The 22,745-nt window shown below is 44.9% G+C and overlaps 1 protein-coding gene across 1 annotated transcript in view; it reads left to right on the top strand.

Annotated features, from left to right (window-relative positions):
• Positions 1 to 742: 742 nt before the first annotated feature.
• The window catches only part of celf4 (CUGBP, Elav-like family member 4), a gene marked incomplete at its 3' end in the record, with an annotated part of 184,713 nt that continues 162,710 nt past the window's right edge, over positions 743 to 22,745 (top strand). Inside the window, exon 1 of the mRNA XM_083770401.1 lies at positions 743 to 908. Coding sequence (XP_083626527.1) covers positions 764 to 908 — 145 coding nt within the window. The 5' untranslated portion in view covers positions 743 to 763. The remainder of the gene's footprint in view (positions 909 to 22,745) is intronic.

The raw sequence follows: 22,745 nt of genomic DNA, 5'->3' as shown, positions 1-22,745 counted from the left end.
CCCCCGGTTTTTACATTGGCATTTTATTTTTTTTGGCTATGCGATTCTTTCCGCCAAATAATGCTCCATGCGTGTGCGCACACACACACGCACCGTCCGTGTAAATATTTGCTTCGCATGAAGAGGACGAACGAGAGGAGCGGGACGGGGAAAGTGCTCTGATATAACAACAAGAAGAAGGCTTCTATATACATCTCTCCTCCTCGAACCCTGATTCTGACTACAAGAAGACTTCCACTATTACTAAGGCCCTTTTTTGTTGGTATTGTTATTAATATTATTATTATTAACATTATCAAAAAACGCAACGATTTCTCCCCCCTGTTCCGTTCCGTGGCGCGTCGCTCCTCCACTCCTCCCGCATCAGCCGGCTTGCTGTGCCCCCGTCCCAAACTCAGCTGTGCAGACTGTCCTGGCCCGGGTCCGGTGGTGGTCACCCGACCCCCTTCCTCCTCCTCCTCCTCCTCCTTCTTCCCTCCCTCCCCACCACCACCACCACCACCACCAAACCATGGCAACTTTAACCAACGGGCAGGTGCTGCTGGAGCACGGCGGCGTCCCGGGCATGGTGTCGGCCAGCAACGGGCTGGTGAACGGCATCAACGGATTAAGCAGCGTGCACCACCACCACGTCCACAGCCACATGATGGCCCAGCAGCAGCACAGCCCGGCCATCAACAACAACGGCATCATCAGCGCCACCAACACCAACAACAACATCAACATCAACAACAACGGCGGAGGAGGAGGAGGCACCATCCCCATGAAGGACCACGACGCCATCAAGCTGTTCATCGGGCAGATCCCGCGCAACCTGGACGAGAAGGACCTCCGGCCGCTGTTCGAGGAGTTCGGCAAGATCTACGAGCTGACCGTGTTGAAGGACCGCTTCACGGGCATGCACAAAGGTACGTGCGCGCGACGTGCGTGGTTGTTTCTGTGTGCACCTGCCTCATGTTTCCAAAATTAGAAAAATTAGTGGAGTTGAGGGTATTCGTTCGTACTTTGCTGCTGCCCCCCCCCCCCAGCTGTCATAAATATGTGCCACTGTAGAGTCGCCAGTGTTAATGTAACTCTGAGAGTGTATATATAGTATAGTATAGGACATGTGGAAAAGGGTCCCCCCCACTTGGTTCCATTTGTAACGCTGTGTAGAATTTGGGAGGGGGGGGGCACAATTGGTCCCATTTTGATTCTGTGCACTCACGGTGTAAAATTAACACTCATGGCAATTCGCATTTATTTTAGATATAGGCATGCAGGCTATTCGTGTTTGTGTGTGTGTGTGTGTGTGTGTGTGTGTGTGTGTGTGTGTGTGTGTGTGTGTGTGTGTGTGTGTGTGTGTGTGTGTGTGTGTGTGTGTGTGTGCGCGCGCGAGAGAGAGAGAGAGAGAGAGAGAGAGAGAATGTGTGCGCGCGTGCGTGTGTTGCGTAATTGTAGAATCTTCGTTTCATGGCAGCAATAAGCTCTGTATATAGGCTATCGTCAAAAAATATGAAAATCAACCTTCCGGCCCATATATATATATATATATATATATATAGTTACACCTCATGCAGACTGCATTATGTGACAAAGATGTTTATTGTTTCCTTCAATGTAATATAATGTCTCGTCCTGTATATATACGTCCATATGAGCTGCTCATCACCATCCGGTCATATGCTGCTCATCATTATACGGTCAGAGCCGAGCCTGAGAATAATGTCACGAATCGGAGACAGAGAGTCACGACAAGCATTAGCTCACTTATGTATGGGTAACTATTAGAAGGACCAATGTTCTCTCTCTCTCCTTCTCTCCCCCCTCCCTCTCTCTATCTCTCTCTCCCCCCTCCCCTCTCTCTCTCTCTCTCTCTCTCTCTCTCTCTCCTCCCCCCCCCCCTCCCTCTCTCTCTCTATCTCTCTCTCTCTCCCCCCCTCCCTCTCTCTCTCTCTCTCCCCATTCTCTCTCGCGCGCGCACATGCAGTCCAGCAGCAGTTGTAAACGTGCTCGTCTCATTCATTTCACACACACACACACACACACACACACACACACACACACACACACACACACACACACACACACACACACACACACACACACACACACACACACACACACACACACACACACACACACTGAATCCACGCAAAGCCAACGTTTGTTCAACCTCACGTTTTTCCACAGTGCAGCAGCACCGTGTATACAATAGTGTATAGGTTGTGTAGCCTACTCTGTAGCGCATAATTCCGCGCGCGTATATTTGTATGATATCCGTGCGTGTGCGTGTAACGCGCGCGTGAGTGAGTGAGTGAGTGAGTGAGTGAGCAAGCGATGTGAGCGCAAGTGAGCGCGCGACCGGGAACGGGCGCGCGCGTGCATGTGCGTGTTTGTAACACACTAAGTGGGCGTATATGAGTGGGTCCATGTAAACTATGAATATTCCAGTACACTTAAAGCATTTAAGCATTTATTTATTTATTTACTTAAGTTAGTCTATATATAGATATAGGTGTGATAATGGAGATATTGTAGCCTATAGGCCCCGCTTTGAAATGGAATGACATTTTAAATTAAGTTGTATAGGCCTATGCAGAGAGATAGAGATGTCTATCAACATGAATGTACAATATCCCATGCAGCTTTTAATTTGACTAACTTTTCAACTATAAGCTGTTCTCATATAGGCTACCTGACATAATATGTCAGGTTTATGCATATTATGCTTTGAGAGAATGTATTTCTATAAACCAATGACAGATACTGTATATGAACATATAGGCTATATACCCTATGAAGTTAAGAAGTTAATAAAAACAAGAAAACTAGACATATTTCTGGTTTAAACAATAACGACCATTCCTGGTATAATCGCCAGTTTGTTATATTTCATTTCATACACTCCATGAGGATGGGTCATTCTCTGCAAATCACCATTTAATGAGAGGTCACTAATTGATCTGATACACCTCACACTCCCTCATGGGGCCGAGGACTTTTGAGAAGAATCGATCGCCTTCAAAGAAAAACACATTTCCTCAGTCCTCGCACCTGTATATAGTTGCTGTGACCATGCACACCACATGTGTGGCCATTCCCCAATCCCATGTGTCAGGATATGATTAGGATACATACAAATACATCCCATGTGGGGGCAAGACAGTCAGGAGCCGAGTGGGTTACCGAAAGGGGTATAGGAGTGTATGTGTGTGCGTGCCTTCGTGCGTGCGTGCGCTGGGAGGGAGGGGAGGTGCACGGGTTATCTTTTATTAATAGCCCAGCTGTAGTATAGCAACTCCCCACTGGACGGTTAATCACCGGCGGCCCCCAGAACTATACAGGCTCACGGCTCACTGGCTGGTTCTACGAACTGTCTCCTCACTGCGATATACAGCCCTCGCTTCCCGGGCTGGGCCCCTGCTTTCATTAGCGAGACCCTGGCTGCATGCCGCTCTCATATTTTAACTAGCTGGAGGCGCTGGGCTGCCGTGTGTGTGTGCATGGCTGCATGGCTATACCTCTCTGCCTGCCTGCCTGTATTGCCTCCCGATCCCTGCATTGCTCGAAGGCCTCAACCCCCCTAGTGCATGCGCACGCACACACACACACACACACACACACACACACACACACACACACACACACACACACACACACACACACACACACACACACACACACACACACACACACACACACACACACACACACACACACACACACACAAAGAGTGTGTGTTTCTGTTGTTGAGTGCTATAGGCATTCACCGTATAGGCTATATGTATGTGTGTGTGCGTGCGTGCGCGTGTGTGCGTGCATGCGTGGCGCAACACGGCATTTGGTATAATAGGACTCTAAAGCTGCCCCACTAGGAGACTACTTGACCTCCCCCTCTGTCTCCACTTATACTCTGTCCTCCCGTTTTCTCTTTCCGTTTATTTAACAGTGTTTGTGTCCTGTCTGTAAATGAACGCCGCCCTCCGCCTTGTTCCTCCCACTCCCATATAGCCTCCCGTTGGCGTGACATCTAGTAGGCCTATATAGTGCACCGATGCGGCCTTTATTCACCGTAAAACTTCTGCAGTCTGGCTGTGTGTCGTGAAGAGAGACCTTCGAGCATCCAATGCCCTCTCCTTCGACATTTGCTCAGAGGCTTATACACATCCTCTGAAAAATAGAGGTTAACATGTTTATTCTTTGTTTCTCCTTCCCTAACTACTCCATTGCTCATTTGGAGACATCCGTTTTAAGTTAACCCCCGGTGAGGTATGGAGCCTTTTTTGTCTCTTTTTTTTTTTAATGGGGAAATAAAAAGTGGTTTCAGTCGGATGACACAAGGCTATTTACCTGAGGCAGATAATAAAAGAAACACAGCTGCTCGGAATGTGCATCAAGACGGCTGAAAAGGTGCAGCCGCGGCGCTATATATACTATGGTAATGCCTATAACTCCGGAGAAAGGGACCCCTATTACGTCTATTGTCAACGGCGCCCTGTGATACTATTGCCATAACCCTCTCCATAATGACTCCATGTATCACTAGTAATCTAGTCTTTAGGATTCTGTCCCCTTGGAATGGAGGTGGCGGCGGTGGTGGGGGAGGTTATGGGGATGGGGGTCTGCGGAGGCTGGGAGCGGGCGTCCAGGCGACAGCGTGCAGGCCTACATTCTCCCAATGATTTTATTTCTCTCCCCTCTGCGACCGAGCCGTGCTAATAGAGGCCATTTATAATGGTCACCAGGCTGCTGCTGCTGCTGCTGCTGCTATAGCGAGCACAGCGGGCTGCACAAAGAGCCGGCTTCTTCTCTCTTTGGCAATGCAGCATGGGAGGTGGGAAGTGGGAGTCTGTCCGCGGTATACAAAACGCCACGGCGCTGCTTTGTTGACACCTTTTTCAACCCGGGCTGATTTCGGGGGCCGATAACCGCTGAATATACATCAACCGGTGTTGTTTCCTGACATATACACAATAAAATCGTATAGCGTTTGCAAAAGTGTATACAAAATGTAACCAACGGAGTTATATATATATATATTATTAACCTAACGCAGAGGACTTTTAGTGTGTAGATTATTCTGCTAATGTGGTTTTCTGTTTTTTTCCCCCTCTCCCTTTTGTTTTGAGGTTGTTTTTATTTAAAATAAATTGCTTCTTCAAAGTGAATGGAAAAGTTTCTCCAGATGCATTTTACTACTAATTTTGATGTCAACCTAACCAAAGTAATATATTTGCCCTTGGGCCCGCCAAAATGCATTAACAAAGACGGTGTTCTCTCTCTGCCTCCGTGCTGAGAGCATTGCCAGTGTGTGAGTGTTGCTCAAAGTGAAACTGTGAAAGACAGACAGAGCGACTCCCTTCATCATTGTGCCAGGACCTCCATATTGGAACTGGCAAACGCGGCGTGCAGACAAAAGCTTTACATGTACTCTGTCCCAGATATCTTATAAGCCTTAAGCTGGAAGGACGGAGCGCTGCGTGCTGCCTCCTGCTGTGCGCAATGAATTGAGAATGTAAAGTACATTGATTTCTGTGATTTCCCTGCACTTGCTATTAAGGCTTCACGAATGGGTTATAAGATCATGACAATATTTTATCATACAGTGTGTATTGAAATTGAAAACAAGTTGGGATATAATAACCGTATATCGTCTCTGTCTGGTCCAAAACGGTATACTTGATCATTACTATACAGTATACAGCGTCACAGAAAGGAATCAAAAGCGGCTGATCGCCAAGCCCAAAACACGCCGCTTCGCCTCACGTTGTGCTCGGATCTGCTATTTTTGATACTTCTGTGTGACGCAAGGAGGGGTATTAATTTACCCCCACCCCCAAAAAACAGTTAGAATATGGAGATAAGAGGTTTCATTTAGTCATGCTGCGGCTGGGAACCATAATCTGTGCCGGTTCAAAATGTCTCCTTCTGAAAGGCCCGACCAGGAACCAATCATAAGTTTGCATCGTGTACAGTCACATCAGTATAGGCTGTGAAACGTGAAACACAATTCCGCTCCTGTTGTTTTTTTTTCTGTTCAGTTCAGGTCCTAGAAAGTGTTACAAGCTGCCAATATACGAAAGTGGCTATAGAACCAGAAAGAGCTCTGCGTGCACAACACTTTGGGAGTGATAATGTTTCCACCCAGGAGAGACCCACGAAGGGTTCCGGTTTTGTACCCTCTCTGGGTTAAACCGACACTCCGAATTCTCGCCGTGAAGGAAGGGTGAGGCGTTTGGAACGAGGAGGAGAAGGAAGGGAATGCGGGTGAGTCTTTTTTCTGGTCTGTGGGGGCCGCATTAATGCAGCATGCACTCCGGCCGCACAATTTCACTCCAGTTGCATCATCCTCTCTATGGGATCCTTCTATTCCCTCCTCTCGTCGTTTCAGTTTGGGATGTGTGTGTGTGTGTGTGTGTGTGTGTGTGTGTGTGTGTGTGTGTGTGTGTGTGTGTGTGTGTGTGTGTGTGTGTGTGTGTGTGTGATATATAGACACACACAGTGTGCGTGTGCATGCGTGCGTGCATGCGCGTATGCCGTTCCTCCCTGGCCCAGAATATACTCCACCACTCAGCTCGGCTCAGAATACGCACTCAGGCCCCACGTCGTGCCCTGTTTCTATGACGACGCACATCGCAATCGATGTTGAGTGTTTTGTTGGGGAGAGAGAGAGAGAGAGAGAGAGAGAGAGGCAACATGTGTCACCGAGGAGGTCGTGTCTCACCAGTGTACACCCCGCCAGCAAACCAACAACCATCACACTACCACACACACACACACACACACACACATGCGCGCACACACGCACGCACAAGCACACACACACGCACAAGCACACACGCGCACACACGCGCGCGCACCGAGCTGCCAAGCAACAAGGCGGCAACAAGAGGCGGAGTCATAGTGGCAGTGCAGGGAGAAAACGCAGAGTGTAATTTGTCAGGCGGACAGTTGTCAACGCAGCGTCGCCTCGGCTGTCCGTTATGATTGGAGGGGACTGTCAGATAGGGGGCCGGCCCAAGGCTGAGCTAGCCGGAGGCTACTTAAGTCCTCCTGGTGAGAGAGAGAGAGTGAGACGGCCACATGAACGGACGCGCGACGCGGAGGGGAGGCAGCGGGCAGTGCTGGACAGAAACTAACTACTGCACATAGTATTGGTTTTTCACTTTGGTTTTCTTCTGCTCGTCTGCCAGTGACATCATCGGTAGGCATTTTTGGTCATTTAAAAAATAATTGATTTTATTTTTTTAAGCAAGAACAATGGCTTTCATGAATGCTAAGTTTCTAGGAATAGAAAAGCCTGCATTTCTATTAGATTGGATTACAAGGTTTCTGAACTGAACCGCCCACCGCCCTCCTCTGAGACACAGACTGAGTAGACAGGTTTCTGAACTGCCCACCGCCCTCCTCTGAGACACAGGCTGAGTATAGCCAGGTTTCTGAACCGCCCACCGCCCTCCTCTGCAGACACAGGCTGAGTAGACAGGTTTCTGAACCGCCCACCGCACTCCTCTGAGACACAGGCTGAGTATAGACAGGTTTCTGAACCGCCCACCGCCCTCCTCTGAGACACAGGCTGAGTATAGCCAGGTTTCTGAACTGCCCACCGCCCTCCTCTGAGACACAGGCTGAGTATAGCCAGGTTTCTGAACTGCCCACCGCCCTCCTCTGAGACACAGGCTGAGTATAGACAGGTTTCTGAACTGCCCACCGCCCTCCTCTGAGACACAGGCTGAGTAGACAGGTTTCTGAACTGTTGGCATCAACATATAGCCTACTTACAGTACCAAAGTAAATGTACTCAAATTTGTCCAACCTTTCTTCCAAAACATCAGATCTACAATATGTGGATTGGTTATTTTCGACTAGCCAAAGTATAAAATATAGATTAATGGTGGTTAACGTTGCATTTTGTAAAAATACTCTAAGGGCTCTATTTTCGTCCACACTAAACCCCTTAACCCTAAAGCTCTTTTTGAAAAACATTTTAGAATAGTTAAAATAGCCGATCTACAAGCTCACAACGTGTCGATGTAGATCAGTTATATAGTTGAACTATTCAAAAATGTTTTTCAAAATAGTAAAAAGTTTAGAGATAAGAGGTTTAGCACGGACCAAAAGAGAGCCCTGAATCTACAAAGTAACTTATTTGCAACTAAAGATTAACTATATAACTAACTAAAGATTTAAAAAAATGGACACACTAAAGTAAAAGAAAAAAGAACCTCAAAGTTGCACTTTAAAGTATATACAACACTTGAAGTAAACGTATACCTATAGTTACTTTTCTCCGTGCATCACCGTTGAGAGAGATGACCACCACCACATGGGGGGGGGGGGGGGGGGGGAGCGAGCGAGGGCTCTCTCTCTCTGGCGTATATACAGCACCCCTGCAGGGATTAGCATGCTAACGGCGGTGCGCGGAGTCATGAGTCCTGTCACGGAGGTGGAGCCCTCTGGCTCCGCTGACCTCGGCGTGCCTCTCATTAAAACCGCTGACCTTTACAGAGAGAGAGAGAGCGAGGAGGAGGGGGGGGGGGGGGGGATGTGGTCCCGAGGAGCTGCTATATACCGGGGCTCATCTCATCTCACCTTCGTGAGACGTGAGATCCACTCCCTCTCTGTATATAGCGGGAAGAGGCCACGTTTCGCCGACCTGCTACAAATGGCGAGTTTACTTGCGCGTGTAAAAGACTCGCAGCCGCGCTGGTCACGCGGACACACGCGTGTGTGTTGCACGTTATACAGGTGTAGAGAGGATGGGGCTGTATAAAGCACATGTACCTATACTGTACTGTGCAGGCCCAAACTGCATCAATCTGAGGACATGTCACACCAATGGAACTATAGTCACAACTCCTTGCAACAAAACAGTTTTAAGGTCACACTGTGCCACAATGCAACACTGCCATTGGGGATAATGTTTGCATGCAACTACGCAACTACTCGCAACCGTTTGGTTGCCTGCAGGAGTTGCATGCAGGCGAATCATTGGTGCGGTTTGGGCTTAAGTAAGCCTTGCCGAGCCCTGAGGCGACGTAGGGCAGGAGCCTATCTCCTGTTTCATTGGCGAGAGGCAGCTTGATGTACACCGCAGGGACTTACCCCAAAGAACCCCAGTGTTTAGACGCGGCCGGGGATCGAACCCCCGACCTCCCAGTGTCAGGGCGGACACTCGAACCACAAGGCCACTGAGCAGGTATACTGTGCATGGCTCTGTAAAAGTATACTAAAATCTCTCATTGGCCGCTTCCACTCCGGCTATCTGGCGGTTTTCGTTAAATAACAAGATGCTCAAAGAAAAGTTGTGAAATGTCTAACATGGCCCAATAAGAAACATGGAGGGGCGAAGCTATTATGGAATAAAGGCCCACTCCGGGAACGAGGCTAAGCAACCACCAGGGGTCCACAGCTGGCAAAATGACCTATCAATCAAACAATATTTTAGCCCCATAGGCCTAAAAGTGTAGTTTACCGTGCAGGTATCGCTATACCCAAGAGGTCATGGGGGTCACAAAAATCTAATGTTGTCATTTTCTTTACATTTGATAGATTAGCAAAAAAAAAAAATTGTTGAAAACATTTTTTTGATGAACATGCTCATCAAAATATCATATATCTGGTCATCACTTTAGAAATATGTATCGTGTACCTATACTGTATAGCATATAATGTAGTGAAAATGTTGCCGGAAGCAATAGAGGTAAGGCCATAGCGTAGGGGTCATCATCCATGCATGCACAACATGCACCGTACAACGGCAAATCCACGTCAATCCAGTCGTCTGGGCGTAAAGCAGTGGGCCAGCGAACCGACCGACTGACCAACATCAATCGTTTGTATTGTGCACTTGTTTTGCAAGTCATTTGCACCATTAACCACATGAACCCTATATATTAACCCATTCTGACCTGAGATCAGATTAAAAAAATGTCTATTACATCCTGACAGTTTCATTATTAACCCATTCTGACCTGAGATCAGATTAAAAAAATGTCTATTACATCCTGACAGTTTCATTATTAACCCATTCTGACCTGAGATCAGATTAAAAAAATGTCAGTCGTTCTTCGATTTTTCAAAAATAGCAGACCTACAAGCTCGTAGCGCGCCACTCGGTGGCGCGCTATGAGCTTGTAGATCTGCTATTTTTCAATAGCTAAAGCATAATATGATGCCAACACCAAAAGGGGTGCCCGTTCAGAATGGGTTAACCGTGTTAGGCATGTCATATATGTTAGGCAAGCAAAAAATATAAACACTCAATGTGAGTAATACTAATAATAAGTCACCGTTGTGACGTATTGCGAGCTTGTATAGATCAGCTATTTTCAGAAAGGAGGTTTTGGTCTAGAGAGGGGGGGAAATTGGAGGAGCCCAAGTAGTCCCTGGGGGATCCCGGTCAACGAATTATATAAGGTTTAAGTGGTTAAGAAAACATATCTACTATTAAAATATGAAGCGGGGGGAAAAAATGGTCAAATCAGCATTTGTGGCGCCGAGTAATGGTTCCACATGGTGAAGTCATGGCTCACCCAGGACGGCAGCGCAGTGCTGACCTGGGGGGAAAGCCTTATCACATTCTGACCTGAGATCAGATTCATACGAGGTTTCCACTGGACACACACTGGTCTGATGAACCCACTCTGACCTGAGATCAGATTCTAAAAAATGTCAGTCGCTCTTCGATTTTTCAAAAATAGCAGACCTACAAGCTCGTATCGCAACACTCGGTGGCGCGATATGAGCTTGTAGATCTGCTATTTTTCAATAGCTAAAGCATAACATGATGCCATGTTATGGGTGCCCGGTCAGAATGGGTTATACACCCAAGATTTGTGGCCATCATCCCTTCAGGTCAGAGAGACTGCTGACCTCAGCAATATTAAAAAAAGGAAAGATGACATCTCTGCAACTGCATCACCACTTACAGAAGGAAGTAAGAGATAGCCATTTCTCTGAGAAAATCATTTCACCCATTTTATTTACTCTTATTTACGCCTATATGGATCCCTTTAGACATCGAGCCATCACTGTACTTGGACTGACTCTACACGTAATCGCTTTGCCCCCCAAAAAATAGCTGATCCACGAGATCGTTATTTCTTTCTGTAAAGTCACTTGCAAATACATTATTGGTAGTTTGCTGGTTGATGGGTTTTTTTGGGGCTTGATTCTAAAGTGTATACAGTAGTTGCTTATTTGGGCTTGCTTCTTAATGTTGTTTAAACCAGTGGTTCCCACATTCCTTCACGTCACATCCATCTGAAAATAAAATGCCTTTTTTTGTATTAAAGTATTTAAAAAAATATTCAAAATATTTCGATTTATTCTCAATGTGTTTTTAAATAACAGATGTACAACCTCACAATGTGTCGCTGTGAGCTTGTAGATCAGCTATTTTCACTTGTGCTTGTTTCTCTTGCAAAACTGGCAACACAGCAAGAGAAAGAGGAACTTATGGGTTACAGGAAAAAGGTGGATATGGTCAATACCATCTCTGGCAAGTGGAAACCACATAAATTATGTCCAAAACTGTTGCTTTTCAGGATTACAATTCAAATTCAAATACAGAAAAAGTAGCAGATTGACAAGCTCAAAACCAGTGTTGATTTTGTCGACTAAAACTAAGACGAAAAATGTTCGTCGACTACCTTTATTCACTGACGAAAACTAAATGGAAACTAAATGAAAACTAAGCTATGATGACTAAAACTAAGACTAAATATATTGACAATTTGGTCAACATATAAAAACTAGACTAAAATGTTAGGAAGGGACTAGTGGACAAGAGATCCAGTATAAGTAATTTTACAATCGCGTTGTGAGCTTGTAGATCAGCTATTTTCAGCAGGTGTAAGAATTACAGTCATAGAGCACCGAAGTCTGACGTCACTTTCAGTAGAGGGCGTCAGTCCCCAGGTTCATGTATTTGTTTAGTTGCATTGAAATCCCCATTGAGGCGATTTTAGATCGCCTCATATAACAACTGTGTTTGAAAAATAAACATGTCACCCCGGCCGCTTCACTCATATGGATATGAAGAATCAACTGACTGAGAGAAAACGCTAATGTTACTGCTGCTGAATTAGTTAGATTTTCGCTAGAAGCAGACTGTATCATAATATGAGTGACTGACTGTTGCAAACGATACAGAGACACCTCCCTAACAATAACGCAGAGACAGCTTGTTTATTTTTGGACCACAACGCTTATAGTAGACGATATTAAGATCTCCCCATGTTATTCTCAAATACAGAAAAAGTAGCAGATCTGCTACTTTTGATGCTTTTGCGTGACACTGTAGTATGATAAAATATAATATAGGGAGTTACTGTACAGTAAGTTACAAAAACAAAAGTTAAAAGCTGTCCGCCAGAAATATGAAAGCAGAGGTGTGATCTATGTTATTCCCCAACTTCTCTAAAAAGGGCCCACGGGGGGGGAAACTCTCTGAAATATTAATGTAATGTGTTTAGTGAGAATGCTGAGAACACTTTGTACCTAATTCTTTTTGACGTAAGATACACATCTCATCAAATACCCAGAGTTGGTCCAATACATAAGAGAAACTAGTGGAAACACCTTAAACTTCCCTGTCGCCATATTACGTTTCCGGAGAGTGAAAAAGAAAGGCGCATTTTTGTTTTACGAAAGCTCCTTGGGGAGGTAAATATGGCTTGTGCTTTCAAGGCTGTTGCATCATCTAAGTGTTATTGTACTTTAGTGTTAAATGTTTAAAGAGTTGACACTTTGGGCCTGTTCAATTCCCACCGCCACCTCACCAAATGCTATATACACAAACTGTATTTTCAAATACTGTTGACTGCTCTCTGAAGATGGGAATGCAATACTTCGGAAATTGTTGGAAAGTCTTTCCTATTTATTTTGGACTATTACGATGATTGCATTATTTTTACCACCATATTGCCAATAATGGGGCTTTCTATGGGAACTCTTAATATTGTAATTCTCATGCAGCTCATCTGACCCCACATTTGTCTATGCATGGGAGGATAGAGTATGGCAGTCATCATGCATGCAGTTCTAACTGGGGGGCTGTGCACATGCCCAGCTGGATTTCAGATGCAATTTCTGTGTGTGCGTGTGTGTGCGTGTGCGTGTGTGTGCGTGTGTGTGCGCGTGTGTGCGTGTGTGTGCGTGTTGATGTGACGGTTTGTGACCTATAGTCACTTCTATTGGGCTTGTTTTCGTAGACCGTAGCTCGTTTCTCTCGCTAATCTGGCAACACAGATTCACACCCCCGGAAGGTCTAAAAGCCAAGCGTTTTTTCGTACAGATAAATCCCTTTTTTTTTCACCAAACGGGTGAAAATGAAATCCAACACAACTTGTATTAGGTTAATACGGGCATAGTTTGCATTTGAAGACACTGTAGATGTCGATGTCTGCGTGCGAGGCGCCATTACGCTCAGAAAGCACACGTGCAAATTCAGTATTTTTCTTTTTTTTTGCGGTTTGGATGATAGTGATTAGTCTCCTTTTGTTTGGCTAATTCTATAGCTCCGTTCCTGCAGTTTGGTATGCGTGCCTTGCAATTAGCAGAGGAACCGTTCTTCCTACATGCGTAATTGTAGAGCGTGGGAGGCTTTAGAAAGCGCTGCGTTTTGTGGTGTCACGAGGTTACCAATCTCTCCTTTTCACTGTAGTGTGAATGTGGCTATAACTAACTGTTGGGTTGCCTTTCAACTGCCGGGTTGCCTTTATATCAAGCTCTGCATTAAGATAGCGAATATTATACTATTGTATAATATCTGTCTCCCCGGTGAGATTCGGGATTTGTGTGTGTGTGTGTTGTGTGGTGTGTGGTGTGTGGTGTGTGTGTGTACGACTGTGCGTTCATCTTCTACAGTATGTGCATATGTTTTGCATGAATATTTGTTGTGTGTAGTCATCTGTATGTGCATTTTTTTGCCGTCTGTATTTGCATCCTGCTTACGTGCGTGCGTGCGTGCGTGCGTGCGTGCGTGCGTGCGGTGCATTTGTCAGTGTGAGTTCCGCCATGCAGGCCTGTTATTAATGTGCCTTATTTCTCAGGCCTGGGAAGCCTGTAGTGTGTGATTTACACAGCTGTGCAGAGGGGAGGAAATAACTGTGTGTGTGTGTGTGTGTGTGTGTGTGTGTGTGTGTGTGTGTGTGTGTGTGTGTGTGTCTGTGTGTGGCCCACCAGGGGGTCAGAGTAGCATGACATCACAGGGACGTGACCAATAGGACCACGGTTTCCTCTCTCAGTGCTTAGCGGTGTGCATATCGTCGCCGTCGGCCAGAAACCCCATATCTCCATCATTATTTCAACCTTTTTCATGCTCGTTTGTTTTCCCATAAATGAGACTATCGCCCTATACTTCGTCGTACAAATAGCAGATCTGCAAGCTCACAAGCTCTCGTTGTGAGCTTGTGTAGATTGGCTACTTTCATTATTTAAACATACTTAAAAATATATATTGTATTGTGAGGTTTGATTTATTTATTTGTTTTTTTGTATTATCCTGGCCAGAAAAGAAAATATACAACTTTCAGTAGCCTACCTAGTATAATGCAACGATACACAATATTACAGTGTTGTGCACCGCTGGAAACAACAACATGTTTGCCCGGATTATGTAGCTCACAAATTGTTGATCAGTGAAGTGTTTCTTTTGCATCAATTTAGTGCATGTGGGGGTAAGACGATCACGGAAGCAAAACAACAACCATTCTATAATCTTCATGGAATTTGTTTTCTCAAAATAGGGACCATCTATGGCGGTTTAATGTGGACAAACCTTGTATGTCCACAAACTGTACAATTTAAAATAATACAAAATACATATAGCTATACAAGCGCACAATGTGTCATATGGCGTCACATTATGAGCTTGTAGATCTGTTACTTTCAATACTTGTGGCACTTCTAGGATGAAATAGGGAATGCATTGACGCAAAAACATTCAAAGAAATTGAAACATGAAGAATGATACAAGGTTGGTTCTAAGCTGTATTAAATAAGTAAATCCATGTGCTGCACAATCATTTTTTAAGACATAACAGTATATTCTTTCTCATTGATTTAATATAGGCTCGACTTACCCCAAAGCCATGCCGCTCACATTACCGCCCCATAGCCACAATGGGAACAAATGAACAGGAGTGACCAAATATCTCATCTGATCTATAACCTCAAGTTGTAACAAAGAAACACTATAGATAGTGTAATAAGACCTTATACAATGACCCAGTCACAGGAATCATTACATATAGCTCAATCAAATCACTTCATATGAATAGAAGAACGCTCGCACCACGATATACGCTTATACCCTGCATGGGTCTAATCCGCTAATCTCAGAACACAGTCGCCACAGTAGGTGCATTTTCCTTGACGTTAACATCAGTAAAACTGTCTATCAGTGTTGTTTTTGGCAGCAAATTTCTATTTTAGTTTTTTTTTAGTTTTTAGTTTCCATTTAGTTTTGGTCACATTTTAGTCACCTGAAATGTTTTAGTGTTAATCGACAGTATATTTATTTAGTCATAGTTTTAGTCATCATGGCTTGGTTTTTATTTGTGTTTTTTGTCAGTGGAAAAAGGTAGTCGTCTAGTCGACGAACATTACTTACAAAACTTAGTTTTAGTCAATGAAATCAACACTGCTGTCTATACCAAAGCCTCAGTAAAACTGTGCCTATAAACCTGTAGCCTTATTGCTAAACTTAACCTCAGTAAAACGATGCCAAACGCTAAACTTATTCCTGAACTAAAAATGCTAGAATACAAGAACTGCTGCATGGGGCGAGCGGTCAGCGTAAAAAACAAATGGGTGAGAGCGTGTTTTGGGGGCGAGGGTTTCCGGTTACCATCCATATGGCAAAAACACCATTTTGGATCGAGTCAAGTCTGTGATGGACATGGCTTTAAAAACCATCAAAACAAGTACAAGACACATAGGGAGCGTACATATCAAGCGCCATCACTACGTATAGGTCTACTGTATACGTGCAATACGCACTGTGAGTAGGGCAACATGCCGAGGGGGGGGGGGGGGGGTCCTTGAGGGGGGGCACAAATAATATGTGAGAATGGCAACCAAATCATCAGCAACGTCCCTGAACATATATCAGATGCATTTTATTTAACACCAACAATATAGTAGTAATAATCCTTTTCTGTAGAGATAGATTACTTTATTTCAAAGTTAAACTGATACACAAATGAAAGACGTCTTTAAGGATAAAGTATAGTTGTCAGATTATAATTATGCACGAAAAGCTACTGAACTGATTATGCATGTACTACACCGATAGAGACGGTTATATATGTCTGGGAAAACACGCTTGACAGATACAGTATAAAACGATGCTAAAGCAGGCAGGCTAAACAGATAAAGCAACGGATTAATTCAAGGACATCACAAATAACAAAACAACCGATCAAACGTGCAGTATACAGTACAGTATGCACTGTACATGCAGGGGTATATATATATATATATATATATATACTAATCCTGTTACTTGGCAAGGTATTTTCTTGGTATACCTTTTGAAAAGTAATTTCATTAGATATGATATCTTTGGGCAGAGAATTCCAGAGTGCTATTGACCTGTGTATCGTCTCTCTCTGTCGGGGTGGGAAACCTCATAACGTGCAAAACTGTTACTTTTCAGGATTCAAATATAACAGTTTGAACCACTTTAACCATTATTTTAAAGGTATATTCAGTGATTTCACTCAAAAAACCTTAGGTTTCGTTTTTGGCTGTGGGACCCAGCCTTTCGTCCAATCAGGATAGAGAGTCAAAAACGAAACCTAAGGTTTTTTGACCCCCAGGGGTTAACTGGGGACAGGGAGGAACTCCTTATATGGCCAGCACACTCTATAGTGATATTTGAATTAAGTGAAATCACTGAATATACCTTTAAACTTTAGCTGCATGTTGATCTACAAGCTTGTAGATCTGCGATTTTTGAAAACTCGTGCAAATGTGTGCAAACCTTTGAATATCTATTCTTTCACGGTGAACGTTTTTTAAACTCAAATATTTGCTATACTTCGGGGGGTCCCTAGAACAACATATTTACAGATGGGGTTTGGCGGCCAATTAAGTACATAGAATTCTTGGGGTCTTTGACATGAAATAGTTTGAGAACCACCACTGATATAGAAACATAGGTCTTCCAGAAAACTGTCAGACATCTGTAGAATCTGGTCTCAGTCGTATGGGTTAACTTCCGAAGAAAAAGTGGAGATAAGATGTTTCTGCCCGACAGCGTGCAGCGATTTGACGGTAAGCTGGAGAAAATGTGTTCCTAGAGCGTAGAGAGTATCATGTGACCAGAGGCTATACTGCTCGATAGCGCTGGAACCATTCTGATGATGTAACCAGTGGTGTAGACTGTAGAGCAGGGGCTCCCAAACCCTTTCATGTCAAGGACCCCCAAATTGACACTAATTAGCCACACGGACCCCCATTTGAAATGATATGCCAGAGACCCCGGTCATAAGAGAAGATTTGTAATAATAATAATAATAATGGATTGCATTTTTATATGTGCCTACTCAAAGAGCTTTACAATGGTCCATTCATTCATACATTGGGAGGTGAAGCGGTGAACAGTCGACGCCAGCGTAATCACTTCCCACATTCACACACCAATGGTGGCAAGCTCACACCGACCGACTCATTGGAGGCACTGTGGGCTTCAGTGTCTTGCCCAAGGACACTTCGAGTTGTGGACAGGAGGAGGAGCCGGGATTCGAGCCACCTACCTCCTGAGCCACAGCCGCCACATTGTTTGGCTCTCGCAGTGATTCTTAACCCGTTTAACCCATTCTGACCTGAGATCAGATTCATACGAGGTTTCCGCCGGACACACACTGGTCTGATTAACCCATTCTGACCTGAGATCAGATTCTAAAAATGTCAGTCGTTCTTCGATAAAAATAAAAAAATAGCAGACCTACAAGCTCGTATCGCGCCACTCGGTGGCGCGATATGAGCTTGTAGATCTGCTATTTTTAAATAGCTAAAGCATAACATGATGCCAACACCAAAATGGGTGCCCGGTCAGAATGGGTTAATTTCAAGGACCCCCAGTTTGACATGCATATTAGATTAGTCTACCGGACCCCCAACTGAGAATGTGTTGTTCCAGGGACCCCCCAGACCAGGGGACCCCCTCAGAAGCAAAGATTTGAGTTGAAAACGGTCGCTGTGAAAGAATATATATTCAAAGATTTGCACCACTTTTTCAAGATTTTTCGAAAGTACCAGATCTACAAGCTTTATAGCGCAGATCTGCTAATTTTCAATAGCATGATGCTTAAAACACCAAAAGGGGTCCCCGCCCAGAATGGGTTAAGTAATTTTTTTTAGTATCTTTACTTTACTTGAAGGTAGGGTAAGGGTAAAGTGATTTTCTTTGGTTAAAATAAGTTAAGTTAAGTATACATACTATATTCTGATATTACTCATTGCTATATTGAGTGTTTGTTCAGTAATATAACAGGCTAATATAACAGGCCGAGTCACAATGTCTCTCCAGCACTTTTATTATATAAAAATGCATTTATTTATTTATTTCATTCTCTCAGGTCGGGATACCAATTTCATCCAATCATGATAGAGAACTCAAGACAGGGTATACAGATTAAACACGTGCAATTGAAAGTGCTGACACACTGAAATTAGAACACTTATAAAAATTGAAGCCGATATTGATCGGCAGAAATTTTGCCACACGGCTGGAAAAAAATATCTTATGTTTATTAAAGAGCTGCAAGAGACTGGGAGAGACTGCTGTTACTGTACATACACTCTATAACTAAAAATAAAAGAAATCACTTGCCCCGTATACCAGCAAAAAATGCTTTCGCGATTCTCACCCGGATCCAGGGAAGGTTGGGCTTGGGAGCCACTGCTATTTAAGGCTGGATGACATGAGCCTCGTCCCAGGGCGTAGGGGGGGTTGGGCATAGGGGGGTTGGGCGTAGGGGGGGTTGGGCGTAGGGGGGGTTGGGCCAGACCGTCTGCCCCAGATGCGATGCGATGTGTACATACGGCACGTAACGCAGCACACACCGCCGCGTTTGGAACCGTCTCTGATTCAACTCACCTTCTCTCCAGCTCACCACCTCATCCCTATTTCATGTAACCAATTAAAAATGCACCACGTTGACTTGTAAAAAGGAAAGGTGGGGATGGGGTTTAGGGCCTCTCAGAGACCCCGTTCAATTATTCAGGGCCAAGTTTGATTCAGAAAATGGAGAATTATTAATAAATCATGGGGAAGGCTTTCCGAGGTTTTGGGACGAGCCCTGATGTGAGACGGTCCGATGACAATAGCACCACATCCTGTAGTTATTTCACACACAGATTGGCTTTGATGGGTTTCGATTCCCACAAGTGTTGCTTTGCCAGTGCTTTAACTACCCCTCTTCTTTTAGCCCATTCTGACCTGAGATCAGATTCATACGAGGTTTCCGCCGGACACACACTGGTCTGATTAACCCATTCTGACCTGAGATCAGATTCTAAAAATGTCAGTCGCTCTTCAATTTTTCAAAAATAGCAGACCTACAAGCTCGTATCGCGCCACTCGGTGGCGCGATATGAGCTTGTAGATCTGCTATTTTTAAATAGCTAAAGCATAACATGATGCTGACACCAAAATGGGTGCCCGGTCAGAATGGGTTAACTTTAGAGAGTCAGTTCAGCAGGTTCAGATTTTAAAACTACTGTACATTTGTTTGCATGTGTTTTATTGCAGGGGACCACTGGCATCATTTCAGATTACTCTCCGATCGCTTAGTTAATTTTTGATTGGTACTTCAGCACTGAGTAATGCTATACAGAAGACCTTAAGGGCCATGCATGGGCGCTCTGTTGGACAGTGAAGACAGTGCGGAGCATAAGCGTCTACTTCATAATCAAATGCTGACACTATAACAGCTTAAATCTTATTCACACACAGTGGATGGAGAGAAAGCAGATCCCAGGGTTTAGGCTATATGCTGCTGCTAGTTGGAGAACAGATAGACCGAGACGGTTATTGAGGCTGAGGGAGATGGTGCAAGAGGCCGTAAAAACATTGAGGGGGAGAGAGAGAGAGAGAGAGAGATAGAGAGAGAGGCAGAGGGAGGGAGGGAGGGAGAGAGAGAGATAGAGAGAGAGGCAAAGGGAGGGAAGCAGGGGGAGAATTAGAGAGATGCTGAAACAGGGATGATGTAAGAGAATGCGTAAAAAGAGGCAAGGGGTGTCCGCACGGGGGAGGGGGGGGGGGGGGGTTGGGGGGACAGAGAGAGAATACCAAGAGGCCGGGAGATATAAAATAAAGAGAGCGTATATGTATATAGAGAGAGATCATAAAGAGAGATGGAGAGAGGCAAAGCAACAAAACAACAAAATGAGACAGCGACATCGTCCTCAATGACAAACTCTGAGAGTGAGCAAAATGCGGAAGAAAGGAGAGGCCGAGAAACGAGAGAGAAAGAGAGAGAGAGAGAGAGAGAGAGCAAGGGGAGACCCAGAGACAGATGTCGCCCTCCCTGGCCCCGGCAGATTGATGGCTCCTGGCCCAGTTCCATGCCAGGATCTGACCCCTCTGTCCTCTGCTGTAATTTATAGGCACCGTTTTGCCAGATTTAAGCACTGGGTCTGTGGCCATCATCATGGCTGGAGAACAGGGGAGGATGACCTTCCCTTCCCGGGGATGGGAGCAGAATTAGACCCCTGCAGCTCCGGGCCACCCCTGGGGGTAAATAAAAGTCAGCTCCCATCCACCGTTAGCCCGGGACGCTCTGACAACTTAATGGAGGCCGGGTCTATATTTGTCAGCGGGATGTAATTTCTTTTCTTTCTTTCTTTTTTTTGTTGGACAGCGCATAAGTGAGCTCCTGCAGTGTGTTGTTTGCTCCTTGCACTTGAATGTTGTGAATGGATTTGTATTGTTAATTGTTTTTTGCCCAGATTGGGGACGAGCAAAATCCATGTTTGTTTATCGTTTGCTTATTTAAATGGGGCCTACTTCGTGGCGCATCTGTATACGTGCGTCTGTGTATCACAGGCCAGCGCGTCTCAAAGTGGGGTCCGGGGACCCCTCTATGGGTCCTTGGAGGAGGTTCCAGGAAGGTCGACCCGCAGCTAAATGATAGTTAGGAACCAAATGGACCCTTATGGGACTGTAACTCAGAAATGCCATTTAAAAGGGCGTCCGTAGCCCTAATGCAAGTCAAACTGGGGATCCTTGAAAATAAAATGGTTGAGAGTCACTGCTAGAGCAGTCTAAAATCTAAATCTTCAAATGGGGGTCCACGGGAAGTGTCAATTTGGGGGTCCTTGACATGAAAGTGTTTGAGAACCAAAATATATACAGTATAGTCTCTGTCGGGTGGAACTGGAAGCCTCATACAGTATGTCAAAAATGTTACTTTTCAGGACTCAAATTAAAAAGTATAGCAGTAGTGCTTTTGTGTGCCGCTGCAGTATGTATGCTCAAGTAGGACGTTGATTTACGAAGAAACTGAAAAAGGTTAAAATATTTGGGGGACAAGAGGTTTCATTCTGCCCGCCAGCAGTGTTATCCAACATGTGTAACTGGGGACACATTCAGTGTAACTGAGGACACATACAGTGTAACTGGGGACACATTCAGTGTAACTGGGGACACATTCAGTGTAACTGGGGACACATTCAGTGTAACTGGGGACACATACAGTGTAACTGGGGACACATTCAGTGTAACTGGGGACACATACAGTGTAACTGGGGACACATTCAGTGTAACTGGGGACACATTCAGTGTAACTGGGGACACATTCAGTGTAACTGGGGACACATACAGTGTAACTGGGGACACATTCAGTGTAACTGGGGACACATTCAGTGTAACTGGGGACACATACAGTGTAACTGGGGACACATACAGTGTAACTGGGGACACATTCAGTGTAACTGGGGACACATACAGTGTAACTGGGGACACATTCAGTGTAACTGGGGACACATTCAGTGTAACTGGGGACACATACAGTGTAACTGGGGACACATTCAGTGTAACTGGGGACACATTCAGTGTAACTGGGGACACATACAGTGTAACTGGGGACACATTCAGTGTAACTGGGGACACATTCAGTGTAACTGGGGACACATACAGTGTAACTGGGGACACATTCAGTGTAACTGGGGACACTTTCAGTGTAACTGGGGACACATTCAGTGTAACTGAGGACACATTCAGTGTAACTGGGGACACATTCAGTGTAACTGAGGACACATTCAGTGTAACTGGGGACACATACAGTGTAACTGGGGACACATTCAGTGTAACTGAGGACACATTCAGTGTAACTGGGGACACATTCAGTGTAACTGGGGACACATTCAGTGTAACTGAGGACACATTCAGTGTAACTGGGGACACATTCAGTGTAACTGGGGACACATTCAGTGTAACTGAGGACACATTCAGTGTAACTGGGGACACATTCAGTGTAACTGGGGACACTTTCAGTGTAACTGAGGACACATTCAGTGTAACTGGGGACACATTCAGTGTAACTGGGGACACTTTCAGTGTAACTGAGGACACATTCAGTGTAACTGGGGACACATTCAGTGTAACTGAGGACACATTCAGTGTAACTGAGGACACATTCAGTGTAACTGGGGACACATTCAGTGTAACTGAGGACACATTCAGTGTAACTGGGGACACATTCAGTGTAACTGGGGACACATTCAGTGTAACTGAGGACACATTC

Source organism: Protomyctophum parallelum (assembly GCF_964188405.1).
Source record: "Protomyctophum parallelum genome assembly, chromosome: 8".
Taxonomy (NCBI): domain Eukaryota; kingdom Metazoa; phylum Chordata; class Actinopteri; order Myctophiformes; family Myctophidae; genus Protomyctophum; species Protomyctophum parallelum.
The sequence above is the reverse complement of the archived record's forward strand: the minus strand, read 5'-3'. Positions and strand labels throughout refer to the sequence as shown.